Source organism: Drosophila suzukii, chromosome 3 (assembly GCF_043229965.1).
Source record: "Drosophila suzukii chromosome 3, CBGP_Dsuzu_IsoJpt1.0, whole genome shotgun sequence".
NCBI classification, from domain to species: Eukaryota; Metazoa; Arthropoda; class Insecta; order Diptera; family Drosophilidae; genus Drosophila; species Drosophila suzukii.
The window spans coordinates 89889520-89904048 of NC_092082.1; the positions used below are offsets into that span (position 1 = coordinate 89889520).

The window sequence follows — 14529 nt, forward strand, 5'->3', positions numbered from 1 at the left end:
TATATCAAAATATATCGAGCTCCAACCACGAAAATAGCAAAAGCGAACTTATTAGGAAGCCTTCTATTTGGGGATCATATGTGCTAATTTTTTATGTGTCACAATTACAAGAATAATATTTACTTATATTTTTTACTTGTCCACAAAAAAGTTTAAGCTTTTTTTGTCATGGAAAATATTAGTCTTTTTCTGCTAAGAGACCGAATATTAAATTTTCGAAATATTAATTATTATATTATCAAATATTAAAAATAGTAATATACAAGATCTCCTCTTATAAAACTTTACGCAATATTAAGTTATGAACTTTTTAGAAAAACCATTTTTGATAATATCTTAGTTTCCGTACTATTATTTTTCAACTCAAGGATGTTCTTGTAAGCTTCTGATATTTGCAAGACTAAAGCTCGATGTGTTGATGATAAAAAGGTTCGACCTGCTCATAAAGGTCTTACAAAAGATCTGCGTTTCCGGAGCAGGGTGGCTCAATCACTAAAAAATTGTGCCCAAGTGACGACCAAAAAACAGATTCCCTAACGTCTGGCGTTAGTTCCAAAAAAATGCCTTCTTCACGACGAGTCCGAGCTGGAAGACGAGGAGCTGGAGGAGCTGCTGTCCCCGGAAGAGGTGTCGCTACTGCTTCCGCGGTGCTTCCTCCGCCTGGCCTTCTTCTCGTCAATAACCTCGTAACTTGGCAAAGTGGAGTTACTGGAATCTGAGCTGCTGCTACTCGAGCTGCTCGACTCCTCAACAACTGCTTCAATTTTGCGGGATTTTCTATGGAAAGATGCGAGTTTTAATGGAGGGATAACTTGTGAAGTCCCGGAGTATTACCTACTTCTTATCGTTTTTATCCCCGTTCTTGACCCTCTTCTGTTTTTTGGCCAAGTCGCAATCGCTTGGGGAACTGCTGCAGGTGCGCTTCGATTTCTTGGCCTTCTTGTCCTTGCGACGTGATTCCTTATCCGTACCACTAGCCTTGGTGGAATACAAGTTCTGCGAACTGGCCGTGGAGTAACCAGTATCCTTGCGCTTTCGCTTTTTCCTAGAAATAGTGGGTTATTTATAAAAATCTCCTGTGGAAACCTATTAATCACGGAAAACCCACTTGTCCTTCTTGTCCTTTTTCTTTTTGCTGTACATCGCCTCCTGCTCCACATATTCCTTGTCTTTAGCCCTAAAAGTAAAAAAACAAATGTTTATAATTTTCAAAGAACCTCGAAAAAATAATATATAACCTAAAAAGAGTTATATTAGATTTAAATGGTAAAACCTTTGAATAATTGGTAACAGTGCTATGAGTTGAACAAATATTCCGAGTAGAAATTAAAGTTACTCTTAAGTTTTTCCCAAGTCTACCATCTTCAAAAATGAATACTCACTTTCTGATTTTCTTTTTGACATCACCACTTCGTTCATTGGATATCATGTAAATGCTATTCTGATCTGCATCCTGAACTTTCCGTCGAGATTGGAACTGACGTGACTTGGCCATACGGCTCTCCCGACGATTCTTCCAGAACTCGGCGTTGACCACATAGAGACGATATAGTTGGAGAATTATAACCAAGGAGTTTTTGCCTGAATATGTAAAAATGATTAATAGAAAAATCTCAAGCAATTGTCCAATAAAAATCGTACAGGTGAAGAAGACATTCATGTAGTTTATAATTTTGTACTGGAAGATAATCAGCAAACGAAAGGTGAGGAAGGGGGCATCCTGCAGGATCACATTGAGAACAATGCCCCACACATCTATTCCACAACAGCAGTTTTGGCAACAGTCTGTATGTCTAAAGGGTACAATTTTAAAATATAGTTCCAAAAAATTAAGAACAGGCTAAAGACATTTTACTCACTCCTCCTTGTGATGGGATCCACTGCCCCTTGGTCTTCTTCCCCTTGTGGCGGATAGCACAATTGTGAACTGCATGAGGCTCCAGGACCAAATCCCCAGGGTAAGGTAAACCAGAAAGCCAATTCTAGCTATCGAGTCATCCTTGTAGGAATCGAAGAACTCGATGATATCCGCCGCCGTGCCAATGTAGACCAGCAGCAACTGACTCAGCTGATCCCTGGTAAGATCTCCCTTCGGCAGCAGCCAGCGACCCACGATGAGGATGAGCATGAGGAACTGCTCGATGAGGGTTGTCCAAGTGTCCGGGGTCACCGAGAGGGTGACCCCGGCTTGTCCCAGCAGGGTGGCCACCGGAGGAACACTGCTGTTGGTGCTAATCAAGAACCCAGTGGTATTGCCCCCTCCGGGAATGGTGAAGTTGCTCGGGCTGTAGACAGTCGTGTTGGTCGAAGTCATGTTGGCCACTCGCTTGGCCACCTTGTCCAGTTCCAGGAGCCAAATAGCCGGCACAATGCTGCTCAGGTAGAGGAACACCGAGGGGCAGAACCTGCGGGGCAAGGGACACAAATGAGGTGGCACCACCGCACAGCCAAAACAAACAACAAGTCTGAGTGATGCGACGAAAGGTAAACAAGAGTCGAAAGACCACTCCTCCTCCATCCATTCGAAACCCACCCGCTCCACAAGAAATTCCATTAAAGTTTTTACTATATAAAACCGGGGGTGGACATCTTACACATTAAAATCTAGCTAGAATAGTTATAGATTGCTGAATGCGTTGAAGTTTCTTAAAAAGTTTTAAATCTTTCACTTTAATTCTAGTTTCTTGTAAGCCGATTTTGAAGAAGACTATGCTTAAAGCTCTGTGTTGAATTTATAACTTTCAAAAAATATTTCATTAAGTTCTACATTTGTTGTGGACCTAATATGCTATGTTTATTTATGCGATTTTTTTAATTTTGTGTAATTTTTATATTCAGTGAACTTTTTTTCTTGAACTTTATCAACTCTATCTTGGTTGTTATCTTAATTTTCAGTTTTGGGAAACCCAATTTCGAATTCGAATATGTATTTTAAAACCCTGCGGATTGATTAAAAAACAATCTTCATTACGGTTCCTTTTTCCTGTGGGTTTTTTATATTTTTGGATACTTTTTTTCTGAGTGTGGAGGTGTGGCCCCGAAGTGTGTGATTTTCCTCAGAGTGGGTGGTAAGGTTAGCCACACATTAAACACATGATTTCACTTTTAATTGAAAATCAAAGCCCGCGGCATGACGTCAGCGTCGGCTGACTGTTGTTTACATTTCGGTTCGCGAGATTAATCAGATCAGAGTTCCCAAGATCCCACAGTTACGATCCTTACCAGCGCCACTCCTGTGTCTTCTTGATCATGATGGTGAAGATGCCCTCGAGCAGCAGCAGCAAGAGGGGTCCACATAGTGCCCAGTATATGATATCACTCTTGAGGGCGACCACCTGCCAAATGGCCAGCAGACTGTGGGCACTGAAGATGATCCTCGTGAGGATGGCCTTGATCGTGGAGATTATCTTGGCCATGGCTGCAATGACATAATCCTGCGAAGGTCTCTGCCTGCAGTTCGCCAACCAGGACCTAAAATCAAACCGAACCGCACACGGCGAAAAGGCAAACGCAACTGAGACCACCGACAGCAGAAATCGCTGGGCTGCGAAATGCTTTCATTAGATGTTTAAACGCTTTTTAAGAAATTAAGGACACCGCGGCGAATGGCGCGTAATTGGTGAATGGCCGCGGACCCCTGTCCCGATGTCCGTATACCTGTGTGTGCGTTTCAGGACGAATCATCTTCGTTTTGGCCAGGGACGAAATGGAGGGTCTAGAAAAGAAGGAACGATTATTATATGTACATGCTATAAGGAATACCAAAATGATTCAGTGTTTCTTTAAGCTGAGGAAAATGTTTAAAAACAAAACAGTTTCACTCGGTTTCCAAAATTTTAATAACGAGAAAGATGATGATGATGATGAAGAATCAGAATCAGATATATCATATCAGAACAGTACAGAAATAATATCTTTTAAGTTAAAATTATAAAATATATACAATATTTTTGATGCCCAAAAAAGGTTTTAAAATCAGGATCTCTATCTTCATGATATTTTAAAGATATATCTCTACAAAAACTTTTACTTCTGATAAAAATAAAATTTTTTTCCATCGTATTTCAATATTATTTCCAATATATCTCTATATTTCCCAACTGAAACGCTCCTGGTAATGACATCCCAAACGAAATCGAACCCATGCGTGTTATACTCATGTGTACCTAGAAATCACACGACCGTTAAATGCTTCAGCTGACTTTTAAGACAGCCAACGGTGGACATTGGCGGACGATAAACGAGGAGTCCCAGTTCCACCCACCGGATTTTGGGTCTGGTTCTGGTCGGTCACAAATGCAGTGCAAACAAATCGCCGGAGTGAACGACGCCGAGCCTTGGCCATCAAAACCGTGGTAATGTGGCTGCAAGGAAAGTTATAGTCATCGTAAAACCACCCGCGAAGATATAGCTGATGTTTACGCTCATGTGGGCAGAAGTTGGGTCAATGTTTTCGCCGCACGTGAAGTCATTGAACAGGGCTAAGTGAAGGATGATATGATGGCTGTGGTCTAAATGCGCAGAGCCATGCTAGACGGGCCACCTGTTGATTTTAACAAAGAAATTTTAAGATAATGGACTGGGTTTAAGGCTAAATACTAATAGGTTTCATATTTTATGGGTATTTAATATAAGGTGGCATAAGTTAAAAATATTATAAGTTAACTTTCCTTCAATGCACAAGAGAATCCATAGAATCAGAATATTTGTTTAGAGGAAAGTATTAATAAGTTACTTATTTTTATGGGTATTAAGATAGAAATCAATACCATTTAAAATACAACAAAGGAACCCCTAGATCTGGTTAAATTGTACAGATTTATGCCATGCATATAAGGAAAACATATGGAAGTTAATTTTTAAGTATAATGAGCTACAATAAGAGAACCCCTAGATCGATTAATTTTGTACAGATTTGTATCATGTTTATAAGACGAAATATATTAATACGTTACCTACTTTTATGGGTATCCTATATATAATAGAATAAGTTTAAAATGAATAGTATTTTCATGAAATAGAGCTATATAATTAATTATTTCTTTCTTTAAATAAGGCGGTAGTCCCTTGATCTAGAGAATTTTTTCAAAATTGAACCATGTTTATAAAAAGACTACATCAATACCTTTTATCAAGTATTCTAATAACTAGTAACTAGTTACCTTCTAGAAAATTTTAGCACCAAATATAACTTTTTTAAGAAATGTATTTTATTGCTTTCGTTGACATGTTTTGGTATAGTAAGTTATCCCCGATTGCGGCGATTGAGGAGCCTATTAATTCTTCGGGAGTTGACGCGTCTTGAAGATCGGTTCTTCCTCCTGCTCTTGTTTTTGCTTTTGGAAGTGGAGGTGGAGTTCCTGTTGACACGGACCTTCCGCTTTACCGAGTACCTGAGATTGGTCATGTAGACTTTCTTGCGATGGCTCTTCGAGGAGGACGAGGACGAGGTGGTGGTGGTGGTGGTGGATGCGGTGGTGGTTGATGTGGAGGATGCGGTGGTGGTTGTTGTGGACGTCGAGGATTCCGTGGATGTGGTCGACGTGGCTCCGTCGGTTAGCCAAATGGTAAGGCATAACGCCAGGAATCCCAGTGCCAGTTGTCCTGTCCTCATCTTGTGGTGTGTGATGCTGTTGCTCTGTTTAACTCCATCTCACCGGCTGGCAGTTTTATATGCGGCCAAGACAATCGGTAGATTTGCTTGGCAAATATAAGCATTATGCTCTCGCCAATTACGTCTGCGCAAAATTTTTTGGCCATATTTACACAGTCTGGTGATCAAACAAAAGAACAAGCTGGAATTCCTCAGAATGGGCCAACATCCGCTAGCTATTAAATAAGATATAAGACTAGCTTGTAGTTTTACGACCCTGTTCTAAAATTAATCATATACTACACTTAAAGGAAAACAAAGGGGTTACGCTAAAGCTAATACTGATTTTATTTAAAAGTTTTAGTAGTTCTCCCTAGAAATATATGGTACTTTTTTCTATATTATTGAGTACTTTATAATCACATTTTTTCTGGTAAATAATTGTTATTCTATTTTAATAAATTATTTTTTACTAGCCTTTCCTTGATTTATAGGATTTTATGGAATTTAAGTCATTGCTACATGGTCAAATTTTTAATGAGTTTAAGTCTTATTACTTAAAAGCTTTATATTTTTATTTATTTTGGCGAACTCTTTGAATATAATAAGCTCTGAGGAACTAAAAACAATTTTATATCTGTCACATTATCATTCCGGAAACGTTACTTATTGAAGAACTTAATTTTTCAATTATTTATTTATAATATTCCTACTAAGACCCCCTTTTTCTGAGTGCCATATAGTGTCGCCAGTAAGCTTCCTTCCCGAACAAATATGGCTGGACCCGAATGGGATTTGGTTCCTGCGTGGCTGCATGTTGGCACATAAAACACTGCATAATCAAATATTTGCGTGGATCCAACTTGACTCCGTATTTGCCCGACTTGAAGGACCATCGAGGACTGTGGATGACATGTATTGGTCCTGCAGCTGACACCGATACTGACGCTTTCGGGTTGCGTGGTTGCTCGGTCTCCCGCTGGGGTTTGCCTAGTCCCGGGTTCCTATATAAGTCGGGGATATCCCAGCCAGTAATCATTCGCAAGTCTCCTGCTGCAGGTGTCCCGTGCTCTGTTCCTGTTCCAGCTTCTCCCTCCAGCAGCTCTTTAGGAAAATGGCTCGCTACAACTTCGCAGTCGTCATCCTTGTGCTCCTGGCCATTTCCGCCCGATGGGGATCCTCCGGGGCCATGGCCTTGCCGGATGAGGAGCGCTATGTGCGCAAGGAGTACAACCGGGATCTGCTCGACTGGCTCAACAACGTGGGGCAATTCAGTCCCGGCCAGGTGGCCACCCTGTGCCGCTATCCCCTAATCCTGGAGAACTCTCTGGGTCCGGCTGTGCCCATCCGGAAGCGCAACTCGGAGCTCATCAACTCGCTCTTGAGTCTGCCCAAGAACATGAACGATGCCGGAAAGTAGGCGGGATTTAATCTGGATATGTTGACGGAATCGGAAGCCCGCACCATTGCAACCACGGAACCTGGACAAGAACCTATCATTTAGTGTTACATTTTATTTATTTTGGTGCGTCGAAGGAAAGGGAAAATCCGCAGAAAAGAGCTGGTGTAGTCTAATAGAGAGCAAAGACCGTATGAATTTTGTTGCTTTAAAAAATATATAGAAAAATATACAAATAGCAAATCTTAGATGTGTTGTATATTATTAGGCTTGTTGCGAAAATAAACGTCCCTGGAATGTTTCCCAACTCCAAATATTATACAATAATTATCAAAAAATTTTAGTCTTCTTATATTTTTTAGTTATAGACACTTTAGTGGTATTAAATTTAGTTAAATTACATTGGTCAGCACGCTGTTAACAGCGAACCAATTAAAGCCAAGGGTGTTCGCTAAGTAGAGTAATTTTGTTGCTACAATTGGAATAAAAATATATTTTTAACTTATATTGGAATCTCTGGAGAATACTTATTTAACTAACTAATTCAAAGGAAAATCGAATGAATTATTCTTGAATTTGGAATCGAGGCTTTAACTCATACAAAATCTTATCTACGAAAACCTTGGTAGCTGAGCAGAATTACTTTCTAAGACCGATCATGGGACCCTGTCGACCACTGGTTTAGATCTTTATGATCTCCAAAACCAGGAGAGGAACTCCATAACTTTTTTAATTAATTAAACAATTTTTCTTTCATGTTTGTTTTTAGAAATTTGTATTGTTTATTGTCAAAACGTTCGTAAACCTGCGTCTATTTTAACCGGTTCTGTTCCTGTTTACTTTAATCCTGCGAACGACTTTGTATCTCATGTTAGTGATCGTGACATGTTTCCTATTGACAGTTCTGGGCGAGGCGGTGGTCGTGGTCGTGGTTGTAGATGCCTCCGTAGTGCTATTAGTGGTGGAGTTCGTCTGCGCAGAGGAAGGCTGGAGCAGGAAGAATCCGGCGAACAAGACCAGGGCCAAGAGATAGGTTGCTAGCTTCATTGTTGTGGGTTGAAACAATAGTGACTGTATTCCGTAGACCTCAGGAGGCCTTTATATATCCGAGAAATCCCTAACCCAGAAAACAAAAAAACAGCCAGCGATGAAAAGTAAACAGCGGAACACAATGAAAATCTGCAAAACAAATTTTGCAAAGTACACACATTTTTTAAAATGTTTGCTTTTCATTTGATGTTTACCCTCCGCCGAAAAACAGTTGTAGGCTTCTTTAAATGACGGCAATATATATTTTTCCTTATAAGATATTTAACTATTTTAATCAATGTTGCTGATCTATATTTAAAATCGAACAATTATCCACTTGTCTATGTGTAAGTTCATTTGGCGCTGTTTGAAATCGGTAAGAGTTTTGTATAGAAAACGTTATGCGTATGCTTGTCTGATTAAGCTTGAACTATGTATTTATGTATTATGTGTTATGCCATTAAAATTAAAACTTTAGACAATAGAATTGTTAGTAACTACTACAAACAAGATGTATACAATTTCTTTCAATTACAAAACAATCAATTCTCGCTGGCCTTTCGGGCTGATAAGTAGAACAATGGTAACATATGCGAATGTGTGTATATGTTGATGCTTGCTTCGGCTCAAAATGCAGTTTCGGTAGCTTTTCACTTACATGACTATGCCTGCTAATGCATAAATACTAACTAACTGGCCGTACACTGCCTTGGCTAATCATTAACGGCTAATCTAGCATATCGTATGTGGCTGCAGCGGAGGCTGTCTCCCAGCACACCCGTGACTAAGTCGCATGCCCCAAAAACGCTCCGGCCGCTGCTCTGCCAAGCTGCAAGGATGCGGAAATGCATTATTATGGATTGGAATTTATATGGGCTATCATAGCTACTCACACATATGGTTATAGGTTATAAAGCTTTAGCTGATCCCACAGCTTTGTATTGATTTTTATATATTTTTGGAAACACACACAATGGCGCTGACTTTTGCTTAATCGTTGCTGAAACGGACTCTCCTCCTTCTACCTCCTGTTGATGCGACTGTGGCTGTTGGTTGATCTCACATGAAAAACTCGTTGGCTGAATGGGAAAGTGGAAGTCACGTTCGCCCCGGACGGTCGAATATTGTAATCTCTATGACGCGGAGGCCCCGATAGGTTGGATCGATCAGCTGCAGGCCCTTGGCGTTGTAAATGCGTTCGTTTTGGGAAGCCACAAATTTGGATATCTTGCGAAGGGTCTGTTGGGGGTGGCAGAACATTAATAGGGGTGGTAATTGTACTCAGGTTGTTGTCAATTCAATAGCACTGGAAACTGCCTTGTTGGTGTCCTAACAAAAAACCACGAACTATGAAATAATTTGTGATGACTGGCCTGTGAAACTAGGTCACATAGAAAGCCACTAACAGTTCAAACCATATAGGTGTAGCTACATATCTCCAGTGCTATTACTTTGACCCCTGATTATGGTATCATCCACCCGAATGACGCACCTTTTCGTAGTGCGTTTCGGAGCACATGTAGATCAAGTAGGCGGTGATGCAGCCAATGCATCCTTCGCAGTAGGTGCCACAGGATCCCTCCTCCGCCTCGGCGTAGAACTCGTTTAGCCTGTTGATGGTGGCCTCGAAGACGTGTCTTTCAATCTGTACGGGAGTGGAGACATATGTTGATTGTAATTCCTGGAGATACCGATGGCACACTCACCATGCCCTCCAGTTCTGTGGGCAGTCGGGTGTGGAACTTCACGGAGGTGCCCTCGCTGTAGTCCCTTTGTATGAATACCTTGCTGAAGACCACGCCCCCTTGGGTTGCCTGGAGCGCCGTGGGATTGCCGCCCGCTGGAGTAGTGCCGCCGCCTTGGGACATATTGCCGCTGAAAAGGCGGACGAGGGCATTAATGGCCTCGCTCTGCAGCGCCCGATGCATTTGGTTTAGGGCGATCATCTTGGGATTGGAGTAGTGTCCCAATCCAATCCCAAATGGACAGCTGGCCTTGCCTTTTCCAGCAGCCCCAAATATAGGCGCTTCCACTGAACTGGTGTGTAAGGCAAGGCCTTCTTGGTGACATACCTGCTTATCTTGGCTTAAAGTAACCTCAGTTGGCCTCGAAGAGCTCGCAGGAATCCTCTAATTGCCTTAAATTCCCTTAAATTGGTTGAAAGACAAATGTTTGCAAACCGAGCAGTGCTACCAGATGTGGAAGTCACTATTTTCTCGCTACCTATTAACAATAAGTTCCCTAAACGATCTGGCAACACTGTCATTAAAAAACCATTCACACTGCCTGCGCATCTGCAACAGCAACTATATTTTACAACAGCCATATTTTGAATATAATAGAACAAAATGTAGTCCCTTGCTAATTAGAATGTATTCTTCTGAATATATAAAAAATAATTAATAATATTAATACTACCCCTCTTCATAATGTCCTACTGTTTAGTTACCTTTTTGCAACAGTGAGCTCCTTCAAACAGGTACTTTTTTGTAGCAGCTGTGCGAAAACTATAATGTTAGCAAGAGCATGAAATGGAGTGGAAACGTTACACTAGTGTACAATTTTTAAATTTGTAAAATAAAAGCACGAAAAAAATACAAGAAGTACCAAAATCAAAAGGTACCGATGGTACAGTTATCGATAGATCCGGTGAATGTGTGGCGTTGCCACATCGTCAGAAAAAGAATACTGGATCTTGGCGCCAAATTTAAAAGTGTTTTTTTTATTGTGAGGCACTAAAGTTGTATTCAATACTATTTAATATTTACCTATAGCAACGAAATGTTGATATTAAATTTCAAATAAATCGTATTGTTTTTAACTTTTAACTTTATATTTTCTTTTTTATGTTGTTGTGACTTTTTAATATTGTGTTTTGCTTAAAATAGTGGATTCACTATTTGTTTTCAAAGAAATATTATATTTATAATCAAACTAAGATTTGATAAGCTGCATAAGCCTTAATTTTACATTTTGGGCTTGCTCTGGCCTGCCGTGGCGGCCACCAAAGCAGCTCCTCTGCCGGAACCGTCCTCCGAAACAACGAGTTCAAACTTGACGCCCGGCTTGAGGAGCTTCCGCATGTGGAAGTGGAGCATGTCGTGGTACTTAGGGTGGTAGCGATACACGCTGCCGTCGATGCCGATGACCACCTCGTTGATGTTCATTTTGTTGATGATCGTGACCAGTCCGCAGGCACACATCTTGGCAGATCTCGAGGAGACCGCCTCGCAGATAAACCGCAGGGCCTCCTTGTCGGCTTCCTGGCTACCAATGATGCCCAGTTCGTGGAGGACCTTGTTGCAGGAGCGATATTCCCCAGGTCCGTCGCTTTCGATATCGGATATATATGAACTCTTGAAGCTCCAACGCTGCTGGATCTTCTGGGAACTATCTCCGACGAACATCACGCCCTTGCCAATCATTTCCACAACCACCAGGCGCACCAGTTCACCCATGTACATGCCCGAGATGCACTTCTCGAAGGTCTGCTTGCCGGGATTGGGGGTAACCTTGTCCACCACCTTGTCGTAGGCTGTTCGCACGAACTCCAGGACACCATTGTCCCCAAAGGCGCCCCACTCGCAGTTGATGACCATGGACGGCTTAGGACTGGTCTGATATCCCTCGAAACACTCCGCATTAACGGTCTTCTCCACATAGCAGGCATTACTGCCGGTTCCCACAATCAAACCTATCCGGCAATTGGGATGGTTGAAGGCGCAGGACATGAGGGTGCCCACGGTATCATTTAGTACCGCCACCGTATTGATCTTTAAGTCACCCCTTCGCTCGATGGCGTCTTGGAGAAGTTGTACCTACAGGTATATCGTACATTAAATTTTAATCTATGATATATTTTAAAATGAATATAGATTTCTTCTAGAAACATTCTATTCAATTTGAAAAAAAAGTTTTTCATATCAATAGAATCTATATTTCTATAAATTGATATACTCTTTTCCAAAACCCCAGAACTCACCACATTCTTTCCCACCACTCCTTCGCAGTTGAATCCCTTGGTCCAGGCCACCAGGATGCCCTTCGAAAGACCCTGCTGCTGAAGGGGAAACGAGAAGGTGAAGCCCAGTGGCAGGTTGTCGTTCTCCAGACCGTTTTCCTTGCAGAATTCCGCCAGGCATTCGGCCAGAAAGTCGAATAGTGCCTTGCCCGTACCCGTCATCAGGGTGCTGGGGAAATCATAGCTCTTCGACGTAATCTGTATGTCCGATTGGCCTACGAGGTTCACCAGGAGCACCCGGAAATTGGTGCCACCCAGATCCAAGGCCAAGTACTTTCCCCGCTCCTTGCCAGTGGGCAGATCCTGCACATAGGTGACGAAGCACTTGATCACCGCCCGCGGATGCGTGTCCTTGGCCAGGCCCATCTTTAGCTCCTTGGTCATGCGCTCCACCACCTCGGCCATCTTCTCCTGGTCGATCAGGAAGCCCTTGACCGCCAGCTCCACTTCCATGTTAACAAGGCTCGGCATTGTCCTCCCACGACCGCCAGAAATGGCCCACTTCCAAATGAAAAATTTTGAAAAACAATTTTGACTACAGTGCCGAATAAACAAAGTGAAAATGTATAGCCAACTAATTGTGCTGTATAAAAAATTATAAACAAGAAGAAACGTTCTTGAAGTATCGTTTTTAAGAGACAAAAAAGTCTTGCAGAACTAAAACAATCCTTCTCGGTTTTGATTCAATCTTAAATTCTCAAAATCGAAATGAAGAATTCTGGGTTTGTAAGAACACATTTATTTCGAAAAAATGTACTTTCATCTCTATTTGAAAATCAAGAGAGGGCACTCTCTTGTTTATTTCAAGAACGTTTATTCTTAAATTAGTGAGATCATTTGATCTTTTGTTTTTATTCGTTCTCAATTTTCTGGGAACATTTAAAAAAAGTCAACAAATTTAGCAAGCAAAAACAATTTATTTCTAGTAATCCATATTAAACAACTTGGAGTCCGTTTTGTACTTGGTGGCATGTGCCATTCCGGCCATGATGGCCGCTCCCACGCCACAGCTGTCCTGGGTGATGACGAACTCGAATCGGTTCCTGGGATCGGTAAGCATGTGGGTGTACTTGTTCAGGATCGTGGCAAAGGTCGGATGGAGACGATATATGCCCCCATCCACGGCGATCGAGATTTGTGGCAAGCGCATGCGATTTATGAGGCAGGACACTCCGCTGGCCACAAACATGGCAGCTCGATTAGTGACCGCATCGCAGATATACTTCAGGGCAGCCAGATCCCGTTCCTTGCAGTGACGGATCCGGAACTTGTCCATCACCTCCTGGGCCTTCGTATAGACTCCCGGCGGATCCGAGACTATCTCGATCAGCGACACCATATCCAACTTCCACTGAATCCCTATATAATCACGGCGGTCTTCTGCAAAAATAGCGCCCGCTTTCATCAGCCGAAGTACTATTATGCGAACCAGTTCCCCCATGCAAAGGGCACCGCTGAACTTCTCGTAGATCCGCTGACCTGGATTTATGGACTCGTTGTCCAACTGGCGATCGAATTCATTGCGCAGAAAGTCCAACGTTCCATTATCCCCGAAATGGGCCCAATCCGAGTTGATGATCATTAGTTTCCGGTCCTCTTCACCATCGTACATTTCGCACTTTTCGACCCTCTCCACATAGCAGGAATTGGCAATACTTCCCATTATCAAGCCAATCCTGGTATCCGGTTGGGCCCAACATAGGGCCAATAGAGAACCAGCTCCCACATTGATAATGCCCATGACTTCGACAGATATTTCGGGGAACTTGGCCAGGGCATCCCGGAGAAGCTGAACCACATCCTTGCCGATGACTCCCTGGGCTCCAAATTCCTTGGTCCACGAAACTAGGATACCCACATCCAAGGCTAGTTTGTTGAGGGTGAAGGCAAAGGCAATGCCTAGGGGGAGGTTATCCTTCTCCACCTTTTTGTCCTTTACGAAATTGGCAATACTGGTGGCCAGGAAGTTGAAGACCTCGGCACCCTTTCCCGCCGCCACAGTGTGCGGCATTATAACACACTTGGAACTGGTATAGATGTCCTTTTCGCTGCTGAACTTCACCAGCATTATCCTGCAATTGGTGGGCATCATCTCGAGGGCCAGGAACTGACCACGCTCCCTGCCCGTCGGCAAATCCTGCACATAGCTCATGTGACAAGGAACCGTCGAACGATCGTGGTGATCACGACTCAGTCCCATGTGTATCTCACGGTCCATTAGGTTCCTCATCTTCTCGAGGTCGTCGTCGCTCGGTACGAACTGCTTGCACACCTTGTACACCTCCGGAAAGTCCTCTTCCGGAATAAATACCTTGTCGCTAGCCATTGCGCTGTGGACCTCTAGTATCAGTGATTATTATTTATTTAAAAATATACCTAAGAAACAATTTTCTGAAAGACTACTGCTTTCTTAAAAATTCTTTGAATTTTTCACGGATTTCACGGATTTTTCTGTTCAATAGAAATAAGGTGTAAAAAAGTATGCAA

At 42.3% G+C, this 14529-nt stretch overlaps 7 protein-coding genes across 7 annotated transcripts; 1 reads left to right on the forward strand and 6 right to left on the reverse strand.

Moving 5' to 3' along the window:
• Positions 1 to 310: 310 nt before the first annotated feature.
• Positions 311 to 3661, reverse strand: LOC108010907 (transmembrane protein 26). The gene is made up of 7 exons (XM_036819628.3): positions 3223 to 3661; positions 1860 to 2405; positions 1642 to 1793; positions 1383 to 1581; positions 1109 to 1177; positions 839 to 1045; positions 311 to 777 (listed from the first exon to the last, which is right to left on the reverse strand). Exons 1-7 carry the CDS (start codon positions 3414 to 3416, stop codon positions 570 to 572), a joined length of 1575 nt encoding a protein of 524 aa, XP_036675523.2. The 5' UTR covers positions 3417 to 3661; the 3' UTR covers positions 311 to 569.
• A 1531-nt stretch (positions 3662 to 5192) lies between these two features.
• On the reverse strand, positions 5193 to 5632 carry LOC108020311 (protein new-glue 3). The gene has a single exon (XM_017088443.3). The coding sequence runs from the start codon at positions 5612 to 5614 to the stop codon at positions 5246 to 5248; it is 369 nt and encodes a 122-aa protein (XP_016943932.2). The 5' UTR covers positions 5615 to 5632; the 3' UTR covers positions 5193 to 5245.
• Positions 5633 to 6625: 993 nt separating this feature from the next.
• Positions 6626 to 7240, forward strand: Pdf (Pigment-dispersing factor). The gene has a single exon (XM_017088442.4). The coding sequence runs from the start codon at positions 6708 to 6710 to the stop codon at positions 7011 to 7013; it is 306 nt and encodes a 101-aa protein (XP_016943931.1). The 5' UTR covers positions 6626 to 6707; the 3' UTR covers positions 7014 to 7240.
• A 514-nt stretch (positions 7241 to 7754) lies between these two features.
• LOC108020308 (uncharacterized) lies at positions 7755 to 8076 on the reverse strand. The gene has a single exon (XM_017088440.4). It carries the CDS (start codon positions 8037 to 8039, stop codon positions 7809 to 7811), a length of 231 nt encoding a protein of 76 aa, XP_016943929.1. The 5' UTR covers positions 8040 to 8076; the 3' UTR covers positions 7755 to 7808.
• Positions 8077 to 8261: 185 nt separating this feature from the next.
• Positions 8262 to 10234, reverse strand: LOC108020307 (golgin subfamily A member 7). Its single transcript, XM_017088439.4, has 5 exons — positions 10094 to 10234; positions 9728 to 9896; positions 9514 to 9666; positions 8915 to 9260; positions 8262 to 8850 (listed from the first exon to the last, which is right to left on the reverse strand). The coding sequence occupies exons 2-4, from the start codon at positions 9887 to 9889 to the stop codon at positions 9120 to 9122; spliced, it is 456 nt and encodes a 151-aa protein (XP_016943928.1). The 5' UTR covers positions 9890 to 9896; positions 10094 to 10234; the 3' UTR covers positions 8262 to 8850; positions 8915 to 9119.
• A 691-nt stretch (positions 10235 to 10925) lies between these two features.
• Positions 10926 to 12616, reverse strand: Hex-t2 (Hexokinase testis 2). The gene is made up of 2 exons (XM_017075888.4): positions 12004 to 12616; positions 10926 to 11839 (listed from the first exon to the last, which is right to left on the reverse strand). Exons 1-2 carry the CDS (start codon positions 12511 to 12513, stop codon positions 10988 to 10990), a joined length of 1362 nt encoding a protein of 453 aa, XP_016931377.2. The 5' UTR covers positions 12514 to 12616; the 3' UTR covers positions 10926 to 10987.
• Positions 12617 to 12939: 323 nt separating this feature from the next.
• Positions 12940 to 14398, reverse strand: Hex-t1 (Hexokinase testis 1). Its single transcript, XM_017075889.4, has one exon. The coding sequence runs from the start codon at positions 14366 to 14368 to the stop codon at positions 12965 to 12967; it is 1404 nt and encodes a 467-aa protein (XP_016931378.3). The 5' UTR covers positions 14369 to 14398; the 3' UTR covers positions 12940 to 12964.
• Positions 14399 to 14529: the final 131 nt, after the last annotated feature.